This window comes from Lygodium microphyllum, chromosome 17 (assembly GCF_053477565.2).
Source record: "Lygodium microphyllum isolate KBCC chromosome 17, Lygodium_microphyllum_v1.1.10, whole genome shotgun sequence".
NCBI classification, from domain to species: Eukaryota; Viridiplantae; Streptophyta; class Polypodiopsida; order Schizaeales; family Lygodiaceae; genus Lygodium; species Lygodium microphyllum.
Genome location: NC_141151.1, coordinates 65,457,682 through 65,480,302, shown reverse-complemented (window position 1 = coordinate 65,480,302; position 22,621 = coordinate 65,457,682). Strand labels below are relative to the sequence as shown.

The following is a 22,621-nucleotide window of genomic DNA, read 5'->3' as shown; positions in this document are numbered from 1 at the left end:
TTGCAAGTTCATTTACAGTAGGTATTTGCTGTAGTACAACGGGCACATTTTGCTGTCCAAAAGGTATTTCTTTCCTAGATTACAACCCTAAAGTCGTCCTCAGGCTTTTGGGGCTGTTTATGCATGCGATCTTCCTGAAAGATAACATCATTGTTGCATACTATTTTCCTTTTCTCGAGATCCCATAATCTATACCCCATTTCACCCTCGTCACCATATCCTAGGAAAATGCATTTACAGGACTTTGGCTCAAGTTTGCTGTGTTCTTCTTTATGAATGTGCACAAAAGCCTCGTAGCCAAGCACTTTCAGGTGAGCATATGAATGTGGCTTGCCCGACCACGCTTCCTGAGGGATTCCCCCCCACCCCCCAAAAGGCCTGTTCGATGACCGATTAATCAAGTGAACAGCTGTCATAACAGCCTCTGCCCATAAGCCGAGGATAATGCAGCATGAGACATCATAGTACGGATTTTATCCTGTATGGTCCGATTCATACGCTCTGCAACTCCATTTTGGGGTGGATTATAAGGGGTAGTGAGCTTCCTCTTTATCCCTTTGCTATCACAAAATGCCTTAAAGGCCTTGGACACATATTCCCCACCATTGTCAGAGCGAAGACACTTAAGTTTCTTATTAGTTTGATTTTCAACTAATGCCAAGAATTTTTGAAACTTTTCAAGCACTTCATCCTTGCTACGAATAGGGTAAACCCATACCTTTTGTGTAGCATCATCGACAAAGGTGACAAGGTATTTCTTTCTCCCTAAAGATAACCCTGGCATCTGACATACATCGGAATGTACTAACTCTAGAGGGGAAGATTTCAACGAAAGATACTTCTTATGAGATGTCTGTGCATGTTTACCATAAACACAATGATCACAATGCTCAAAATCAACATAACGAAGACAAGGCAAGTAACCCAAACGAGAAAGCACTTTCATTCCAGTTTGACTCATGTGTCCCAACCGGCCATGCCACAAAGAAATACTTGGCTGCTCTCGATCACGGCAACAATGTGGTCACGCACACTAGATACATGGGGAGGATACAAGGTATCACTTTTACAACCTTTGGCAATCACTTTAGATCCCTTACAGATCTTCCATTTTCCATCACCAAAAGTGGTATGAAATCCATCGTCATCTAGTTGCCCTGTGCTAATCAAGCTTTTCTTGAGCTGAGGTATATGTTGTAGATGCTGAAATGTGAAGACAAAACCATGCTGAAATTGCAACTGCACATTGCCAATACCTGCAATGTCACATGCATAGTTTTCCCCAAGATGGACAGACTCCGACAACCTTATGTCGACCCCTTGTATAGTTAGAAACCACTCACGATGAGGGGTGACTTAAAAGGAAGCACCTGAATCTAGAATGCAAGTGTGCATATCATCATCCGTATCTGCAAGTAAAGCATGTGTACTAAATTGTGAAGAGACAAAGAGTACGCCATTTTCACTGTCACTATCACAAGTGACTCACCTCTTCAATTTTGACACTGTTTTTCTTAGGCTGACTCTCTTTCTTCTCTTCCTTGCTATCATCTGTCTTCTTGCCCTTTTCTTTCTCTTTCTTCCATTTGTAGCAGTCACGTTTAAAGTGACCCTTCTTGCCACAATGATGGCATTTAACATTCTTACCACATGATTTACTGTGTCCCTTGCTATCAGACTTACCTTTTTGCTGTGATCTGCCCCTAGTATGCAAAGCACTGGAATACTTATTGGATGCATTGTTCTGCCGATTCATTTCTTCCACGAGTAGAGCACTCTCTACATCAGTATACAAAAGCATCACATTAGAATTGTTCATAGCAGTCCTGAATGTATCCCAGCTCTCTGGCGGCAGAGTGCAAAGCAAGAACGTAGCCTTAAATTCTTCATCAATCTTGAACTTCAAGGCAGGTAGCTGGTTGAAAATGGAGTTAAAACTCACTCAAGTGAGTAGACATTGCTGTACCATCTTTCATATGCAAATCCATAAGCTTTTTCAGCTAGTAAACTTTGCTTGCAATACTCTTTTGGGCATACAGTTCTTCTAGTCGAGTCCAAATAGCATAGGCAGAATCCAAACCTTCAATGTTAAACAGCAAGGCATCATAAATCGATAGCTCAATGGTTGAGCGTGCAAGCTCATTTAACTCATCCGAGTCTTCCTGTTCCATATCTGCGGGCTTTGCCCCTTTGGTCTTAATCGGCCTTGCCTGCTTCTTTTGCAACAGAATATTATAGCACTGTTTTTGCTAGACTGCAAAGTTATGTGCTCCTTCAAGCTTCTTAATGTGCATGAGATGATTGCTGTCACTGTTGCCAGCCATGATTTTCAGCCCAAATGTGACCAAAAAAATTCAGCCAATGCAGGCCCAAATTGTCACACAAGTGACCAAGGTATAAACAAGTACCAATCAGCAATAAATAACCATGTAAAAGCAGAAATTTCAGATCTGCAAATAAATTTTCAGAAGCACTAAACTCGTGCTACAACACTCCACAACTGATTACAGCTGTTCCAAGGACAAATACATCACATTACATGAGAAGTCCCAAATTTTAGCTGCAATTTCTATTGTGCATGCATCCACGGGCACAAAATTTGACACGCATGGTCAAAAGCCCCAAAATTTTTGTGCACAGGGATTTCCGTCCTTTACTCCCGGTGTTCTTATCTCTCCACCTTGGGCTTCATAGGCGGTTACCATGTTTGTACCCAGTTCGCCCTTGCACACATATAGATCCACTATGCGCACTTAATCCAACACATTATATCACTATCTAGATTGTCGACCTTCTACAAGTTTGAGTGCCAATTCTTGCATTACACGAGATTGCATGATCAAGTCCATAAGAAGTCCTTCACACACATCTATTCAGAGAGGCGAGGGTTGGTGGTTTCTTCTTTTAGAGGGAAAATTACTAATGGCAAGAACTCGCAAGATGCAAAGGCAAGCCAAAACAAGGGTGACACCACTTCCTTTGACGGAACCAAAGAAACACGACCCGACATTGCAACCATGTATGACAGGGTTGAAAGAGATTGGGGCTACATGATTACGAGATTAAGAGTGCAGTCATCCTACTTGTGTAACAAGCTATAAACCATGCATCAAGGCATTGAACAGCAGCGAGAGATAAACCACATTAAAAGGAGGATGAAGAAGTTGACAAAGAAGACACTGAAAGAGTTGATATCGAACAACAAGTGATTGCACAACTAAAGGTTGGATATTATTTCATGAGTCATTTAGTGGTGATTGATATTTTTTTCGGTATGCAAGGTTTAGATTGAGACTTGCCATTAGTATGTGGAAGAAAACCGTCATCATTTGTTGTGGAAGAATAGGCTCAATTTACCATAAGGCTTGCAAAGACCTCGTGCATGTGAGTGGAGAGGAGAACCTTGGAGTCTATGACATCAGCTTTCTAGAGTTAGGATGCTGAAGGAAGAAAGAGAATGAAGACCAATTTGGCTGGTCGTATGCAACATCACGAGGAAGCATCTCTTTTGGAGCTGGTGAAAGTTGTCAGAAGTAGCAAGAAGAGCGAGCTCGAAAGTGGGGAAAGAGCTATTGCTATTGGGAGGAGGTATCATCAATAGCTATCTATCAGTGAAAGTGAGTGTGTTTGGTGGATTGATAACCAATAAGAGTTATTGGCCCGTGTTTTTTGTCACTATTGTGGTGTTTCCTAAGGAGAGTGGTCTATCCTATACTTCGTAAATTATAGAAATAAAAATTGGAGAGTTCATATTGGGACTATTGTCTACATCTCTACATAAGGTGGTTGGGTGGTGGCATTGTGATTGTTTGTGTTAATTTATCTTGTATTTCATAGTTTTGAGGTATCTAGAAAAATTATTGTGGCTAGAGTTTGGGGTATCAGAGGCTAGCATCAAGTCACACATTCATACCGGCTCCATTTCTTTTGTGTCTTCGGGTTGTGAGAGAGGGCTATCCTCGATCATCACTCGTGATACATCTTTTTTTGGTGCCTCCATAGAGGAACACTGTTTTGTTCATCTTGTAGGTTTTGGCGTGAGCAATCGGACATATAGAAAGTTTCAGGGATTGTACCAGGTATGACTCAATGACATTAGAGAGATGGGATGCTATTATGAGGATTACATGGATGTGTGATACAAGAGGTGTTATGTCTATTTACTTTGGTTTGGACTCCTTGGTTTGCAAGGAGGGTCTTGATGTTTCTTCTGGATTTGGTGATGTATTGAGTGATGTTGTTAGTCATCATGATGAAGAGACCCATGATGATTGTGGTAATGTTTTTGGTATTGTTGATGGTGAAGAGTTGCTTGTGGAGATGTTTGTTGAAGGAAGTAGACTAGAGCACTTGTCCTGTATGCTAGAGGATAAGGGAATTCTTGATGGAGTACTCTTTCAAGTTGGATGATGCTTCTTGTATTGAGAAGATATTTTTGGATAATTTGGAAAGTGATGAAGATGAGCTTATTGTATGTCAAGAGCTTATGCAAAGTGATGCGTGTGGAGTAGAATTTCCACTTTTTATCTTTTCCTCTACTTTGGATGAAGATATGTTTTATGACTTGTACTTGCAGGGTATGCTTTCATATGATTATATAGATGGTATTTTTGGAAAAGAACTTGGTATGGATATTTCTTGTGGAGGCTATCATCTAGAGTGTGCTTGTGAGAATGTTTAGAGGGATGTTAGTACTATAATCTTATTGGAAAAAGCAGCACAAGATGTGTCTATAAAAATGGGCCAAGGTATGCTTATAGAGGAGGCTATTTCTAGTTTTTGGCAAAAGTATTTGTTAGATGTATGCAACAATACGTGGTGTTGAGCTAAAAATGCATTAGCTTCACTTAAATAATCCCAAAACATGCTTAATTAAGGAAGAAACCTTGTTTATTTAAAAGAAAATGCGATCTTAGAGAGTTCTGTATCCTATAAGCATAAACCCACTTGGGAGGGTCCAAACTTTCTATAAATAGGTATGTTATCCTCCGTTCAGCCTTAATCTCGTTTTTGCAGGTTTCAGGTATTTCAGCGTGCTGCCCACACCCTGGATGTGAAGGATATGGCGGTCCAAGTTGGCCATTGCTGTCTACAACATTCTGGCATTTGTTTTCAGCCTACCACACATTGTTTGGAGTTGATTTAGCATGCTAACTGCTGCTGCCGGTTTTTCTTGCATTTTTAGTCTCTCTCTCTCTCTCTCTCTCTCTCTCGCAATGTGTGTTTGCTATTTTCTCTCTCATGCAACTAGCATTTTTAGTCTCTCTCTCTCTCTGCTCACTTGTGTTTTTAGACTTTGTCCTATACTGCCATCTGCATCAGATTTAGCCTTGCTTGGTTGCGTTTGCTGGTGTTTGACATTTGAAGGCTGCTTTGCTACAATTCGAGATCCATACAGAGTATAACACACTCTATAACTCATTATCTCTACCTTGATCCTTGAGATACAGGAGTTCGAGGTACAATATTCATTCACTACATAGTTTTTATTGCATGAGCATTGTATATTCAATAGTCATCATGTCATTTTATTCATTCTCTGTGTTCATTGTCTCTGAGTTACCCTTACCCTAACAACGTTTTTCTATTAGTCTATGCTTTGTCATATGGTATTAGTTGTGTTTCTGTATTGGGGTATTTCTTTACATGGTATTATAGCCAAGTTCTCAGAGAGAAACCTAGGCCTTGATCTAAAAGCTCAATACAAGAAGCATGAACAATAGAAGGACAGATGACTTCGAACTCTACTTCCGTACCACTTTTCACATCTGAGCTAAATCCATCAAGGAACGAGTTGGAGTGGGTCTTATAGCTTGCTTTGCAAGCTCTCGACATGGTCGAATAGACATTGGACTACCATGGAGTTCCGTAACCTTACGAGATGACTGCAGTTGAGTACGGTCTCATTTTGATGCATAGAGCCCAACGTAGATCGAAGGTAAGTCTGAATTTCACACTTTAGATTCGGTACACCAATCTAATGACCATGCAAGAAGGGCGGAATCTCCACTTAGGACTGGCCATCTACAAGTGGAAACTGGCATAGAGTACTCTCCATTGCCTTTATACTTATTCTCTCAAGTGCCAAGTATGTCTACCATTTCAGATTCTGTTAATGATGATTTTTCTTCTCCTATTGGTATGGATGATTTTCATGATGAAGGACGTATGCAAAATAATTTTTGGTTTATGAGTAACGAGGAAGAGAGATATTTCTTTATGAACTCAAGACTAGGTAAGGAGTTGAAACAAGAAATTGTGAGTACTCCTTCCCTTTCTTTTCCTTCAAATAACTTTGTTTTCAAATGTCAAAATGAAGTAGGTGCATTTTCATAATCATTATTTCAATTTAATGCTTTTAATGGACAAAAGAAACCCACATTATTTCCCACATCTACACCTATCACAAATCCATTTAATCTCCCTTCCATCCCACCCTCTCATTCCCTTGCCATATCCTTTTAGCCTCCATTAAATGCACCCTATGTTGCCTCTCATATAGGATCACACGTGTTTTCATTCACCATATCGGGGGGTTCTTCAAGCTTAGGCACAATCATTAGGACCTCATCTTTTCCTTAGTGGAGTGGTGTTTCATCTTTTCCTTACACACTTTCGGGATCATCGTAGCCTAGGTATTCCCCCTAGTCTCTCCCAAGTGTGGATCAGTTGGTGCCACAGCTTGCCTCCATGGCATTACCTAGTGGACCCTCTAGTCATTAGGTTGTGTCCTAGCTGACATTTGGATAGGGCTTATGTGTCCCAATGCCTCCACCTCCATCGGCACCTCATGGAAACATTTATTATCCAATGCCTCCGCATCAATCGGCACTCATTGGACGCTCACAGTCTATGTCTGCCTACCCACCTCTTCCCCCTCCTCCTCCTTATGAGATACCACCACCACCACCGCCACCACCACCATCTTGTCCTCCACATTCATCTTACTCCACATTCCCGACACCTCATGGTTCTACCTCATCTTCCGCAAAGTGTGCATTCAATGCCAATACTCGTTTTTATGTGTCAAACTTTATAACTTGGTCGAACTTGATGAGATATGTTCTCGACTCACAGAATCCATGGAATCTTGTGCAAGGTTTTGAATCCCAACTTGATTGCACACTTGTTCCATATGAGGTCGTTTGCTCATGGAAGGCTAGGAATGCCTCCGCTATTGTTGAGCTGATGTAGGGCTTATTGCCTGAGCTTCATTCTCAGCTTTAGCATTTTGATTTAGTGTCAGAGCGATGGGCACAATTGATTGACTGCTATGTGGCTTTGGATAGAACTCGTCGAATAAATCTTGACCATGTGAGAGTGCGCAACCGAAGAAGAAACTCGAACACAGAGGAAGAGAGAGACAATCTGCAAGAGAAGAAGAAAAGAAACCTGCATTGGACAAGGAACAAATGCTGAATACAGGAGGATTGATCAGTCCCTATATGCAGCCCACAACGTCAGTGAGGGCATCAGATTAGACTGATGATGATGGTAGCACAGAAGATGAAGGAAGATGACGGAGTCAGAGTGTGCATCTGCCAAGGAAGGAGGGAAGATGATAATCTGACTAATTGCCAAGTGGGAAATGACTATATATAGCCAAAAATCCCAAAAATTGGTCGACTGAAAATTTGAGATTCACAAGCAGGAGATGACAAGGCATGACAAACATGACTGCTAACAGACCATGAGCTTTAGAACTTCAAAATCTCTGACCGGGATGACTTGAAAGTCAAGTTGACTGAATATTTGCATCTTCTTGCTGAATTCTCCACTGTAGGCACTCCTAAGTCCTCTGATGATCAAGTCACATTGTTTCTTAACAAGCTATTGCGTAAATGCTTCAATTTTGTGCAGCAAGTGGTTTCTTTGCCCAATTTACCCACATTCTATGAATTTGAATGTCAGCTATTGCATTATGTACGGGTGGTCGATCAATTTCATATGAATAATCCCTTAGAGGGGGCTCTTGTTACTCATCCTCAAAAGGGGCAGCAAGGGAAAGATAAACCAGATAAAAAAATCAAAATCAAAATCAAGCAAGGGAGTCGCAAGGAAACTCCCTGTCTCAACTCAAACTTCGGTGGTAAAATGTATCTAAAAAGAATGGGTATTGTCAACATTGTCAAAAAGATGGTCATTTTGATGACGAGTGTCGATCAAAGGCAGGAGACACAACACCAAAAGCCAAGTCACAGACCCCCGCCCCTCAATGGAGTAATCCCTATCAGGGGAGGTAGGGTGATGGCAAGGGGCAGTGGAAAGATTAGACTCACACTGCTACCGGTCAGCCATCTCAATCGACAACATTCTCAACTCCAGAGGGCTTGTATGATGGGTGTGTAGAGTTCCATATCGTCTCCGTAGAGACATTCGATGCGAGTCTTGTCCACATCTATGAGTTGCCTCTCGATGAGGTTACCGTAGAGGCCCACTCGTCACAATTGAGCACATCAGCATTTGTTTGGATTGTGGATAGTGGAGCTACACATCACATGATTTTTATAGCGGACATATTTCATACTTAAGCCCCTATAGCTGGGCAGGTCCACGTAGGAAACGACTTCTCAGTCAAGATCCAAGCTCAAGGTTGCATCAGTTTTGCTATTGACAAGGGTCCGGATTTCGCTTCGTTGGATAATGTATACCATGTTCCTCAGCTTGGGGTGAACTTGTTATCTATTCAACAACTTTGCCCGTTGGGCAAGTAGTTTTTTTTCACAGTGACCACAGTGGAGGTCCTTGACTCTCAAACTAGCTTAGTGATTGCTTGCGATGAGGCACAACCTAATAGCCTATACCACATGATCCATTTTTTTACTGAGCCGGTAGTCGAGGGCTTTGTGTTCCATAGCTTCTAGGCATTAGCCACATCTTGGAAGCTTACGAACAATGAGCGTCTTTGACATTTCCACCTAGGGCATCTTGGCTATGACTCTCTTTATGTTGACTGATGAACGTAATAGGCACATTTCGGGCATTATAAGCTAAGCTTGCGACCTTTTGTTTCAGGGGAGTACCTTAGAGAATGAAGCTGCGCTACTCCTTGGTGGGGAGGTTGGTGGGGTGTGTTTACCCAATTGGGTAAGCACTCGTCCGCACTCGAGGAATGTTGTTCCGGGGCACCACCTCGTAGCAGCATTCCTTGGCGAGGTGATGCCGAGGTACTTGGGAGCATTATATACGTGATCCCTATCCTTAAACGGATAGAGAAATGATGATATCCTCCCTTTGCAAACTTGTGCGGAAGCTCTTACTCGTATCAATGCTGGCAATGCCTCGCCTAAGCAAGCGAATGCTGTCGGGAGGCAATGTTGGCTTGGGTGCGATGGGACACCACCTTTGAGCCAATACCAAACGTGGTGTCTTAGTAATTCAATCAAGAGGTTGAATGTTTTGGAGACTCCATGCTATTGGTAAGGCAGATGCAAGGTACATGGGCATGCAAAAATACAAACCGCTCTAGTAGAATGAGAAAGGCCAAATCTCTTATGAGAAGATTTAGGGAGGCACAAGTACATCATGTGCCAAGAGACCAGAAAAAGGATGCTGACCATCTAGCATCATCAAAGCTGAATGAGTCAATGGTGGGAGCAGTGGCCATCAAACCCCCACTTCAGCAAGGCAAGGAAGACTTAGAAGATATTCTACACCTCTTAGAGCAAGGAGAAGCTCCCAAACACCTGACTAAGGGAGAAAGACAGTGGATAGCTCGGAAGGCTACAAGATATTGCATGGTAATTGATAGTTTGTATTGTCTTGGTAAGGATGGTGTGCTTAGGAAAGTGCCTTCAAAGTGGAAAATTGAAGAAATCTCTCACCAGCACTACTTGGGCCTCTGAACTGGGGTGCTCGATGCTTACCCACGTTCCACCTTCTGGGCAGAATCTTCCAAGGACCTCGGTCCTGAAGGAAGTAGCGAAATCATAAGCTAGTAGTACAAGTTTTCGCCTTTGAGTCTGATTAGGCACGTGGCTCAAAAAACAAAAACAAAAAAAAACTCTCTTTATGAGTTATCTTGCTGTGAGATGGTTGAGGGTCTTCCTCGCCTGAAGCTAGCTCAAGATGTCCGTAGAGCATGCCAGTTTTGGAAGCAGCAACGCACCCCATTTCCTTAGCATTCTACACATAAGAGTTGAGGCATCTCTTAGATTGATTCACGTTGATCTTTGTGGGCCCACATCCACTGCTGCCTTGAACGATACCCTATACTTCTTTTTGATAGCGGATGATCATTCAAGATACATGTGGATGTACTTCCTTAAGCATAAGTCCGATGCTTTCACATATTTCTCTGCTTGGGTGTTGTTGGTTCATAACTAGATAGGTTGTTGTGTTGGTTGCATGAGGAGTGATAGCGGTGGTGAATTCAACTTCCACGAGTTTTCCGAGTTTCTATAGCAACATAGTATCTCTCGCCAGCTCACCTCTATCCACTCCCCCTCTCAGAATGAAGTCGTAGAGCATCAGAACTAGACAGTCATGGAAATGGCACACTCTATGCTGCTCGCAGTAGAGCTCCTTGAGCGCCTTTGGGTTGAGGTTGCTAACATTGCGGTGTACATCGTCAACTGGTGCTCGACTGCGGCTCTTCCTTAGAAGACCTTGTACAAGGCATTCTTTGGCGCTCAGCTTGTCATATTCCATTTCAGAGTCTTCGGGTGTCGTGCATATACACACATGCCTGATGATAAAATAGGAAACTATCGGTCTGTTGTAGGGAAACTTCTTTGGTTAATTCATAATAGGCCAGACTTAGCTTACTCAGTCAACATTCTAAGTTAGTATTTCACAACACCTAGAATGTCACATTGGATTGTATGTCTTCGTGTGCTGCATTATTTACAATGTACTTATCCTTATGGCCTCACTTATGGTTTTGGTTTATGTTTGCAGGGGTATACTGATTCTGATTGGGCAAGAGATCCTGACACCCAGTGTTCTCATGGCGGCTACCTCTTCACCTTGGGCATGGCTTGTTGAGCTAAAAATGCATTAGCTTTACTTAAACAACCCCAAAACTTGCTTGAAGAAACCTTGTTTATTTAAAAGAAACGCGATCCTAGAGAGTTTTTGTGTCCCATAAGCATAAACTCACTTGGGAGGGCCCAGCGTGGCAGCGCTGACGTCAGACACTGCACGGTTGCAGTGTCTGTTTGGATGCCAAGAATGTGATTTGCATCACCAAGATCCTTCATGTCAAAGCTGGCTTGAAGACTTTGCTTCAGTGAGTCCAAGACATGAGTATCCCTGCCAACAACCAGTATATCATCAACATACAAAACCAAGATAATCAGGCTGTCATCTGTTGCCTTCTTGGTGTACAAGCAGTGATCCACTTGACTTCTATGAAAGCCTTGAGACTGTATGAATGTACTAAATTTATGATACCATTCTCTTTGTGCTTGTTTCAGCCCATACAAACTCCTTTTGAGTTTACATACCATCTTTTCTTTCCCTTTTTCAACAAACCCTTCAGGCAATTGTATATATATGTCTTCATGTAGATCACCATGTAAGAATGCAGTCTTTACATCCATCTATATGAGCTCCATATCTTCAGCTGCAACCAAGTCCAAAATAGTTCTCAATGTAGTCATCTTGACGACAGGAGAGAAAATCTCATAAAAGTCAAATCCATGCTCCTGCTCAGAGCGAAGATACTGGAGTGTCTTATCAGTTTAATTCTCAGTCAATGCCAATAAATTTTTAAACTTGTCAAGATCCTTGCTACGAATAGGATAAACCCATACCTTTCGTGTAGCATCATCGACGAAGGTGACAAAGTATTTCTTTCCCCCTAAAGATAATCTTGGCATCTGACATACATCTGAATGTACTAACTCTAGAGGAAAAGATTTCAATGAAAGAGACTTTTTATGAGACGTCTGTGCATGTTTGCCATAAATACAATTTTCACAATGCTTAAAATCGACATAACGAAGACAAGGCAAGTAACCCAAACGGGAAAACACTTTCATTCTTGTTTGACTCATGTGTTCCAACTGGCCATGCCACAAAGAAACGCTTGACTGCTCGGTCACGGCAACAATATCGTCACCCAAACTAGATACATGAAATGGATACAAAGTATCACTCTCGCAACCTCTGACAATAACCCTAGATCCCTTACAGATCTTCCATTTTCCATCACCAAAGGTGGTATGAAAACCATCATTATCTAGTTGCCCCGTGCTAATCAAGCTCTTCTCGAGTTGAGGTACATGCCGTACATGCTGAAGTGTAAAGCCAGAGCCATGTTGAAACTGTAACTACACAACCAATACCTGGAATCTCACATGCATAGTTGTCCCCAAGATGGAAAACACCATGTCGACCCCCTGTATAGGCGGAAAACCACTCACGATGAGGGGTGACATGAAAGGAAGCACGTGAATCGAGAATCAAGGTATGCATGTCATCATCTGTATTTGCAAGTAAAGCTTGTGCACCAAAGTGTGAAGATACAAAGAGTACATTACTCCCACTATCACTGTCATGAGTGACTACATTCACCTCTTCAATTTTGACACTGCTCTTCTTAGGTTGACTATCTTTCTTTTCTTCCTTGCTATCATTTGTCTTCTTGCCTCTTCCTTTCTCTTTCTTCCATTTGTAGCAGTCACGTTTAAAGTGACCTTTCTTCCCACAATGATGGCATTCAACATCTTTGCCACGTGATTTATTGTGTCCCTTGTTATCATATTTGCCTTTCTTCCCACAATGATGGCACTAGAGGACTTACTGGATGCATTGTTCTACTGATTCAATGAGTAGAGCACTCTCTATATCAGCATACAAAAGAATCGCATTTGAATTGCTCGTAGCAGTCCTGAATGTATTCCAACTCTCTCATAGAGTGCAAAGCAAGAAAGTAGCCTTAAATTCTTCATCAATCATGAACTTCAAGGCAACCAACTGGCTGAAAATGGAGTTAAACTCACTAAAGTGAGTAGACATTGCTATACTTTCTTTCATATGCAAATCCATAAGTTTTTTCAGCCAATACACTTTGCTTGCAGCACTCTTCTGTGCATACAGTTTCCAGTCTAATCCATATAGCATATGTAGAATCCAAACCTTCAATGTTGAAGAGCAAGGCATCAGAAATCGATAGCTCTATGGTTGAGCGTGCAAGCTCATTCAACTCATCCCAATTGTCCTAATCCATGTCCGTAGGCTTTGCCCCTTTGGTTTTGATCGGCTTTGCCTGCTTCTTTTGTAACAGGATATTGTAGCACTGTTTTTGCCACACTGCAAAATTATGTGTGCCTTCAAGTTTCTTTATGTGCATCAAATTACTGCTGTCATTGTTGCCAGCCATGACTTGCAGCCCAAATGTGACAAAAAAACCAGCAAATGCAGGCCCAAACTGTCACCCAAGTGACCAAGGTACAAACAAGTACCAATCAGCAATAAATGACCACACAGAATGACAGATTTCAGATCTGTAATTAAGTTTTCAGAAGCACCAAACCAAAGTGCTATAGCATTATCCAACTGATTACAGCTGTTCCAAGGGCATGTGTATCACATTACATGAGAAATCCCAAAATTTCAGCTGCAATTTCTGTTGTATATGTACCCAGGGGCATAGAAATTTGACACGAACGGTCAAAAGCCCCAAAATTTTGTGCTCAAAGCATCAAACACATATCTGCATTTCCTCTGTCATGCATAGGACAGGCCAGTTTTGCCAAAATATAGCAATTTCAGCAAAAACCCCAAATTTTACGAAGTGTTGATGTCCAAATTGTGCGGAATTCAACCTGCATGTACATAAAATGACCAAATGCTGCACAAATTTGCCCAAACTGCAAAAGCCCCAAATTGCACAGGGTCCAATGTGCATCAATGTCAAGAAATTAGGTAAATTTGAGCTCAATTTGCGCATGTACCATAAAAGCCCCAAATGTCGGAGGCAAGATTTCACAAATCCCTGGAATTTCTGAGACAAATTTGCTTGTCCTGCATCACATTTCCCAAAATTGGGAAAAGCCCCAAATTTTATGGGTCCAATATTGAGAAATTTCACTCAGATGAGTAAAATTTCAACAATTTTGGTGAAATCCCCAATTCAAATGCGCATAATGTTTGCAATTCTGACGCAGATGCCTCAAATTTTCATGAACAGTACTCAGTCTGAAGAAGCCCCAAATTTATGGGCTGAAATTGCACAAATCCGACCTTTTGTGCTTCTGTGTGCGAATCCCCTATCAGGCCAAGGGAAAATTCAAGAAGAATTTTGAAGGAGAAAAAATTGAGACCCCGTTGACCTGTGGGGCGGGTCACGTGTGTTAGCGTCACGATGCTTGCTCGACCGCCGTCCCGTGATGCCACGCGCTGGCGCCTAGTCGTTGGCGTGGCGTGTTTGATGTCCACGTGCCCTCGCGATTGCTACCCGACACGCTAGTGCCTGGTCGCTGCTCCCTGCAGATGTCACGTCCACTGGTCCACGCTGGACCTGCTGTCGCCTGTTGGACCACACTGGTCAATCGTCAGCTGCAATCGCTGTTAGCTGCTGCACCAGTCGACTGCCTCAGGCTTGCACTTGTTGAATGTCTCTCCAGCACACGAGCCTGCCTGCGACTCTCCTGCTCGCCTTTGAGCTGTCTATTGCCAGCTTTGGTCTATTGCGTCAGCCTGACGATCGTCTGGAGCACCTTACACGCTGATACCACTTTGTAGGAATCGATTAGGCACGGAGATCCAGACAGTCTGTCCTACACGCAGTGAGAGAGACAGAGAGAGTGAGAGAGCAGAGTAGAGAATGAGCACGTTTTTGGTACAATGGCGAGTGTATCACTTTAGGTTTTAGATAGATATATATATGAAAGTACAATGTGCTAAGGGTGTGTTCACACCCGTGCACATATAGAAGGCGCGATGGCCCTTTATTCCCAACAACATTGGGTGTCGTGCTTCACTCACACAGTACTATTTTTTGTGTTGAGCTTCGATCCTGCCTTCCTCTCTCACAACAAGGGTGGTAGAATGCACCTAAAAAGAATAGGTATTGTCAACATTGTCAAAAGGCTGGTCATTTTAACGACGAGTGTCAATCAAAGGCCAGAGGTAGAACACTGAAATCTAAGTCTTAGACCCTCGCCCTTCAGTCGGAAGCAGGGGAGGCAGGGTGATGGCAAGGGGCAATTTAAAGGTCGGACTCGTACTGCCACCGCTCAGCCATCTCAATTGACGATGTTCTCAACTCCAGAAGGCTTGTCTGATTGGTCTGCAGAGGCCCAAATCGTCTCCATAGAGACAACAAATGCGAGGCTTGTCCACATCTGTGAGTTGTCTCTTGACAAGGTCACCGTAGAGGCCCATTCGTCACAGCTGAGCACTTGAACTCCTGATTGGATTGTGGACAGTGGAGCTACACATCATATGACTCCTATAGAGGACATTTTCGATACTTGAGCCCCTGCAGTCGGGCAGGTCTGCGTAGGAAACAATTCCTCGGTCAAGATTTAGGCTCAAGGTAGTGTCAGTTTTGCCACCACTGACAAGGATTCGGATGTGGCTTCGCTGCACAATGTATACCATGTCCCCCAGCTTGGGGCGAACTTGTTATCTGTTCAGCAGCTTTGCCAGTTGGGGCGAGCAATTTTCTCTTTACAGCGACCACAGTCGAGATCCTTGACTCTTAGACTGGTTAAGTGATTGCTCGTGGTGAGGCACAGCCTAATGGCCTTTACCACATGACACACTTTCTGACCGAGCCAACATCCGAGGGCTCTGTGTTCCACAACTTTGAGGCATTAGCCACCTCTCGGGAGCCTACAAACAATGAGTGTCTTTGGGACTTTTGCTTAGGGCATATTGGTTATAACTCTCTTTATGAGTTATCTCGTCATGAGTTGGTTGAGGGCCTTCCCTGCCTAAAACTAGCTCGTGATGTTTGTAAAGCTTGTCAGCTCGGAAAGCAACACCATACCCCATTCCCTTAGCAGTCTACACATTCACCAAGAGCATGTTTGCATAATCATGCTAATGCTATGGAGTTTGTGATGGCAGCAAACACACTTGATGATGATGAGCCTGATTCTTTTGAGGATGCACAACAGAGTGAGCATTGGATGGCAGCAATGCAAGTTGAATACGATTCTATCTTGAAGAATCAAATATGGGATTTAGTTACATTGCATATTGGAAAGAAAGCCATTGGTACTAAATGGGTCTATAAGATGAAGTGAAAAGCGGATGGATCCATTCATAAGTACAAGTCTTGGCTTGTGGCAAAAGGCTATGCACAAAAGAAAGGCATTGATTATGAGGAAACATTTGCTCCTACATCTTGTATGATCACTATCAGGTGTATGGTTGCATTGGCTGCCCATGATGGTTGAATTGTGCTCTAGCTTGACATTAAAATTGCATTTTTACATGGGGAACTTCAGGAAAAAGTGTATGCCCAGTAGCCCATGGGTTTTGTAGTTAAAGGACCTGAATACTTGGTATGCAAGCTAAAAAAGACTTTGTATGGTTTGAAACAAGCTCCACGGACTTGGTATGCTAAAATTGATGCCTTTCTACTCTACCAAGGGTTCATTAACAGCCCATCAGAGTCTACTCTTTACGCATGCAAAGAGGGGAGATCCTTATTGGTCATTTGTCTTTTTGTGGATGATCTTTTGTCCACAGGGCCACATGCTGGTCAAATTTCAGCATTTAGGAAAAATTTGCAGCAAACTTTTGATATGTCAGATTTAGGGCCTTTGCATTACTATTGGGCATTTAGTTTATTCATATACTAGAGACATTGGATTGTCACAGTCCAGATTTCAGCCTTCAGCAGATATATGTATAGCCCACACATGTCACATTGGCAAGCTGTGAAGTGTGTTTTCTATAACTTGCAGGACATTATGACTCTTGGATTGCTTTATGCCGTGGGGGGAGGGGGGGGGGGGGACATTGCAATTATATGCTTACAGTGATTTTGATTGGGTTGGAGATTTTGATTCTCGTGATTCTACAAGTGGAAATTTGTTGCATCTGAAGATATGGAACTCATATAGATAGATGTAAAAGCAACCTTCTTACATGATGATCTACATGAGGAGATCTATATGCAACAGTCTGAGGGTTTTGTTGCAAAGAGGAAAGAGCACATGGTATGTAAACTCAACAAGAGTTTGTATTGATTGAAATAGGCACCACGAGAATGGTATCATAAATTTGATACATATATGCAATCTCAGGGATTCTATAGATCTCAAGTTGATCACTACTTATACACCAATAAGGCTTTTTTTTGTATGTGGATCTTGGTTTTGTATGTGGACTCCTTGAAGCAAAGCCCACACAGTAGTTTTGATATGAAGGATCTTGGTGAGGCCAATCATATTCTTGGCATGCGTATACTTAGGGACAGATTGCAAGGTCTTCTCTCTTTGTCACATCAGGAGTATGTTACTAAGGTTTTGCAGTGTTTCAATATGGAGGGGAGGAAAGTCATTGGTGTACCGTTGTCTCTATATGTGAAACTTAGTGTAGATGACAACCCTACATCTGATGATGGAAAGTTTGAGATGGCCAAGATCCCTTATGCTTCCAACTGTTGGTAGCTTGATGTATGCTATGGTTGCTACACATCCTGACGTTGCATTTGTGGTGGGAGTGGTTGATAGGTACATGGCACATCTTGGCAAAAAGCATTGGGAAGTAGTGAAGGGTATCATGAGATACCTTAGGGGCACAAAGGACTTGTGCATATGCTTTGGGAAGCAGAAGTCATCTGTTGTTGGCTTCACGAATGCAGACTATGCTGGTCATCTTGATAGTAGGAAGTCTACTTGAGGATATTTGTTCACGTTCACAGGGGGGTAGTCCCTTGGATACCGGGCTGCAAAAGTGTATTGCATTGTTTACTATAGAGGCAAAGTATGTGGCTGCCATTGAGGCATGCAAGGAGGCTTTATGGCTTTCACGTCTAGTGAGAGAGCTTGGCATTGCATAGGTTCCTATCCGCCATTGTGATAGTCAGAGTGCTATCATGCTAGCACGGAATCTTGTCTTTCATGCAAAGACAAAGCACATACAGGTGAAGTACCATTTTACCAGGGACGTACTTGATAGCAAGGGCATTGTGCTTGTCAAGGTACCTACCGATGATAACCTTGCAGACCTTCTCACGAAGGGTCTTCCAACAGAGTGGTTTGCTCATTGTTGCTAGATGATGGGGTTTGGATAGTTTATGTGTATTTCAACTTTGTACATACATAGACTTAGCTGATTTTTTCCTCTACCTTAAGGCACGTTGCCTTTAGGTGGGAGGTTGTTGGGAATAAAAGGTCATGGTGCCTTTTACGGTGTTCGGGTGTGCATGCACCCTTACACATGTACTTTATATATATCACCTATCACTTGTTGTCCAACAATCATTGATTGCAGCCCATCACTATCCAGCCCTAGGTGGTCTGTTTTCAGCCATTGCCTTGCTGTTTGGAGGTGTCCATTTGCTGCGTCATCATAACACCTGATCAGCCTGCGTTTTCAACATTTGGTGCCAGGTGACTGACTAGTGCCATCTCTCTCACCAGGCGATTGTTGTAGTACTTGCGTTTTTGTTGTCTACTAGGCTGTCTACATTAGTAAACACCTCTCCGTTTTCGCCTGACAGTTCTCTACCTTGGGTGATCAGTTTTCAACCTCCTTTGGTGGTGCACTGCTGCATTTATCAGATTTCAGCCTTTGACTACTGTGTTTTGGTGACCAGCCTGCTGCTGTTCATTATTCAACACTTTGTCACACTCTGACTGGTGGTCACAACACTTGGGATCCGTCTTCGGTGGATGTCACTCTCTGACATTGCATTGCTCTGACCTTAGGCATTCTGTACACTCTTACATTCATTTACAGCATTCATTCACTTCAGAGTTTCTTGTCTTTGTGTTTCTCTGTGTTTGAGTTTTGAGTTTGTGTTTTGCGTTTAGGGTTTGAGTTTTGCTTGTCTTTGTGTGTCTTTGTGTTTTAGTCTCGGTTGTACATGTTGTGTTTCCTCAGTGCAAACCCTAGCATATCTTCACAACCTTCACTCCTTGAACTCTGTGATGGTGTTGAGGGAGGCTGCCTTCGTTGGCACATACACGTGTGGACTTGGAGAGGAGGCTTTGGCTGTTTGCATTGAAGAATACCTTTGGTGGTGATGGGCTTGCTACGTGATGAGATGGTGACGGAATGGGGATGGGCCTGCTTGGCTATGCTTCTCCTCTTTATTTTCTTCTTTCTCACTTTGTTCTCTCTTCTCTGATTCTGCTCTCTGTTTCCTTATCTTGTTCTCTTTTGAAGTTTCAAAAATGTAAATGAAGAAGCTATTAGATCTAGTTTGCAAAAATTTCCAGAAATTTCAGTTAGCGTCATATTAAACTGTTAGCTAGCTAGATGTGATAGGTGTTAATTCATTAACTGCTAATAACATTGAACATAACTGGGGTTTGTGCAGGTTGATTTGGTGGCTGCTGTACATATTGCTGATAAAGGGTAAGTTTTAGAGTTGCTTTATTATGAGGTTTTTTTCCAACCATTTTGCACCTTCAGACTTCATTTTCTATTTCTTTTGTTTCTCTCCACAAAAAGTTCCAAAAATTGAGGAATTGCACATGTGGCCCATTTTATTGAATCTGCAAGGCATTGTTTTGAATATGGATGACATTGCACGATTTTGATTGGAACCTGGATGAGTATGTGCAGTTGACTTAGTAGATATATGCTGAATTTATCATTCTGTAAGTGCGTCGTATATCCACACTGCTTTTGTTCAAGTGTGTCATATAATTGGATATAGCTTCAACAAAGTTGGTAGGAATTTAAGGTTTGCTGGTCACTTATGGTATGTATGCATATCCACAATTGTCATCTCAAAGGAGCTAGGCTGTGAGCTGCATTCATTAAGAAAAGCTAACAAAGGTAGTCTTGTAGATTTTTGCAATAGAGTGTATTTAAGCTCCAGGGACTATTTAGTATAAAGCTCTTGCAAATGAGTCTACAGGAGCTTGAGCAGAATGGTACCGATATAGAAGTCATTTGCGCATTATCAAAACATTCGAAAACAGGCATATTGGCCAGATTCACTGAGACTATCTCAAGGTAATACAATATAGAAACAGCACCTGGGGCGGGGCAGGGGTGGGGGAGCTGGCCATTATAGCTCACCTGCTGTGCTCCCTGAGGTGCTTCTTTGGGCTACTATGTGGAATCTGCCTATTGCATACATTGCTGATTTGGCAACTGGCCATTATAGCTCACCTGCTGTGCTCCCTGAGGTGCTTCTTTGGGCTACTATGTGGAATCTGCCTATTGCATACATTGCTGATTTGGCCAAGAACTTGTATCATTGGTGATGCCTGTGTCACAGGATGTGTTAATAAACTGCCCCCAAGTGATGAACGATAAGTCCCAATGCTAGAGGTACTAACCATATGATTTGCAAAGGGCACTCTCCAGTTAATTTGGGTTTATGGCAGCCCTACAGAGCTCTGGATGGTCTCTGTGGCTGACTAACTGTAACTGCCTAGTATCTTTCACATTTATAGAAGCAATAAATTGCCTTGCTCCCAAGTTCTTCTATGCATCTGTGAGATTTGCCCATTTATGCACGTGGAAGTTGCACATACGTGTAATCTAGGTCTTGTTCGTTCGATCTATGTATGATGTTTTGAAGGCTTTGGTTGGTGCGAACTGTGTGAAGATTTAATGCTTGTTCACTTACAGTTATTTTGCAGATCTACAGGAGGTGCTTGCAAAATATGACAGAGTTTTATATGAGATGGTGGCAGATAAGGATCCGAGGCAGACAAATAGGAATTCTAAAACCCGATGGAGGCCATCAAGAAGGCTGCCAGGAGGTCGCAGTCGTAACTTCAGCTTCTTTGCTGCGATACAACGTGCAATGGCACTTTTGCTGAATCTAGATTTTCAACTGGAGTGTTTGGATTATCGGAAGGAAAATTGGTATCATGCAGACTTGGACTACCAAACCTTTTCGAGGCTGCAGGTTAGAGCACTCTGCCACTCTGAGATCCATTTGCCTTCCCATGTTATGATATTTTATGCTATAAGTAAAAGCACATGGTTTAGTGGTACCTTTCTGTTTTAGCTTGCACGAGGTGAAAGCATGCTCAGCTTTGCTCGAGACTTTGCTGTCATTTCCATGAAGAAAATCAGCCGGTTCAACATTGTTCCAGAAAATGTGGATTCTTGGAGAGCAGGACTATTATGGGCAGCAAGGACTTTACCCATGCCGTTAGCTGGTACATTTCTCATCGAAGGTGTTTGTACTCCCCCAGATTCCCCTCTTACAAAGTCGCCAGAGATGAAGGCACTGTTGGATCTAGATATACCCACTGCCATTAAAGTTATCTTAGCCAAGCAGTTAGCAACAGAGTAAGCTTTGGTATTAGAATGTTTTGATGGATTTGTCCAACTGTTTGTTTGTACATGGTTTGGTAGGCCTTTCTAGGTCTGATATTTTCCAGGATTCTCTTTTGGCAGTTTTACAGTTGACACGTCTTTGGTAGTTGAAAAATCTGTGATAGTTGGAGAGCGGAATAGAGTTGCAATGGAGGAATTGAGGGAAACTCTTCGGGATGACTGTAAAAAGGTTGCCATATTCTATGGTGCTGCCCATATGCCAGACATGGATCGACGTCTACGTGAAGAATTCGGTCTTGTTGCTCAAAAGGTCCAGTGGCAGACAGCCTGGTCATTAAAAAGAAGGCGACACAAAATAGGTAGTCAATCATCATTTTTAGGCTCTATGGCTAAGATCTCAGGCTGGCCTTTGGATAGATACCAAACTTCTGCACTTATACTTTTTTCTTGGGTCTTAGCAATTGATTTATGGCTCTGGGAAGTGCTGTTGAAGTCAGCAAATGATTTTTCTTTTGAGTTGACAAATATGGTGGTTCAATTTCTGGATAAAGGTTGGGGTTTGTGATGCCAACGGCTCATGATCTATGCAGGGTTTGGAAACGTTGTGGTATAATGCTCAGTACATTGAAATCTCTCTACATGATGTGTGACAGATTGGCAAGCTAATTCTTTTACTCAAATCTACCCTGGACTGAGTGATATATTTTCTTTGTAACAGAAGTTGCTCGGCCAGTTGAGCAAAGTAGGTATGACGTCCTGTATATGCCCACCCTACTTCAAATTCGTTGAACTAAACGTGTACAACCTTCAAAGACTCCTGTAAATACATTAAATTTGTGAATACCACTCCAGTGTTCTCTTCATGATACAATGGAAGCTTCAAGGCTGAGCATTACCACAAAGCATACAAACCTTACTATAATTTCGCACTTACGCCTCATGGTAGCCCAGGATGAGCAGGATGCATGTTGTCAAAATTTGTATGGCTGAGCATAACCAAATCAATATTTGAAGGGAATTTGTAGTTGGTTTGCGGCTAAAACTCTAAAAGGAGAGGATTTACAATTACAGATCTCAAAGAGAATACAACATATATGGACTTTTACACTATCACAAAAGAAATTAACGATCAGTGAAAACATGGTCATGGTTGAAAACGCAATTCAGCAACAGAACATATACACTCAAGATGTCTTTTATGCACCTTTTTGGGGGGAGTGTCAAGGGACATCTTGACGGG

The 22,621-nt window shown here is 42.4% G+C and overlaps 1 protein-coding gene across 1 annotated transcript in view; it reads left to right on the top strand.

The window, feature by feature from the left end:
* The window catches only part of LOC148021984 (thermosome subunit gamma), a 46,895-nt gene extending 24,668 nt beyond the window's left edge, over nucleotides 1-22,227 (top strand). The window contains exons 2-5 of the mRNA XM_087697537.1: nucleotides 19,454-19,491; nucleotides 20,722-21,004; nucleotides 21,107-21,393; nucleotides 21,502-22,227. Coding sequence (XP_087553663.1) covers nucleotides 19,454-19,491; nucleotides 20,722-21,004; nucleotides 21,107-21,393; nucleotides 21,502-21,946 — 1,053 coding nt within the window. The 3' untranslated portion in view covers nucleotides 21,947-22,227. The remainder of the gene's footprint in view (nucleotides 1-19,453; nucleotides 19,492-20,721; nucleotides 21,005-21,106; nucleotides 21,394-21,501) is intronic.
* The last annotated feature ends 394 nt before the right edge of the window (nucleotides 22,228-22,621 follow it).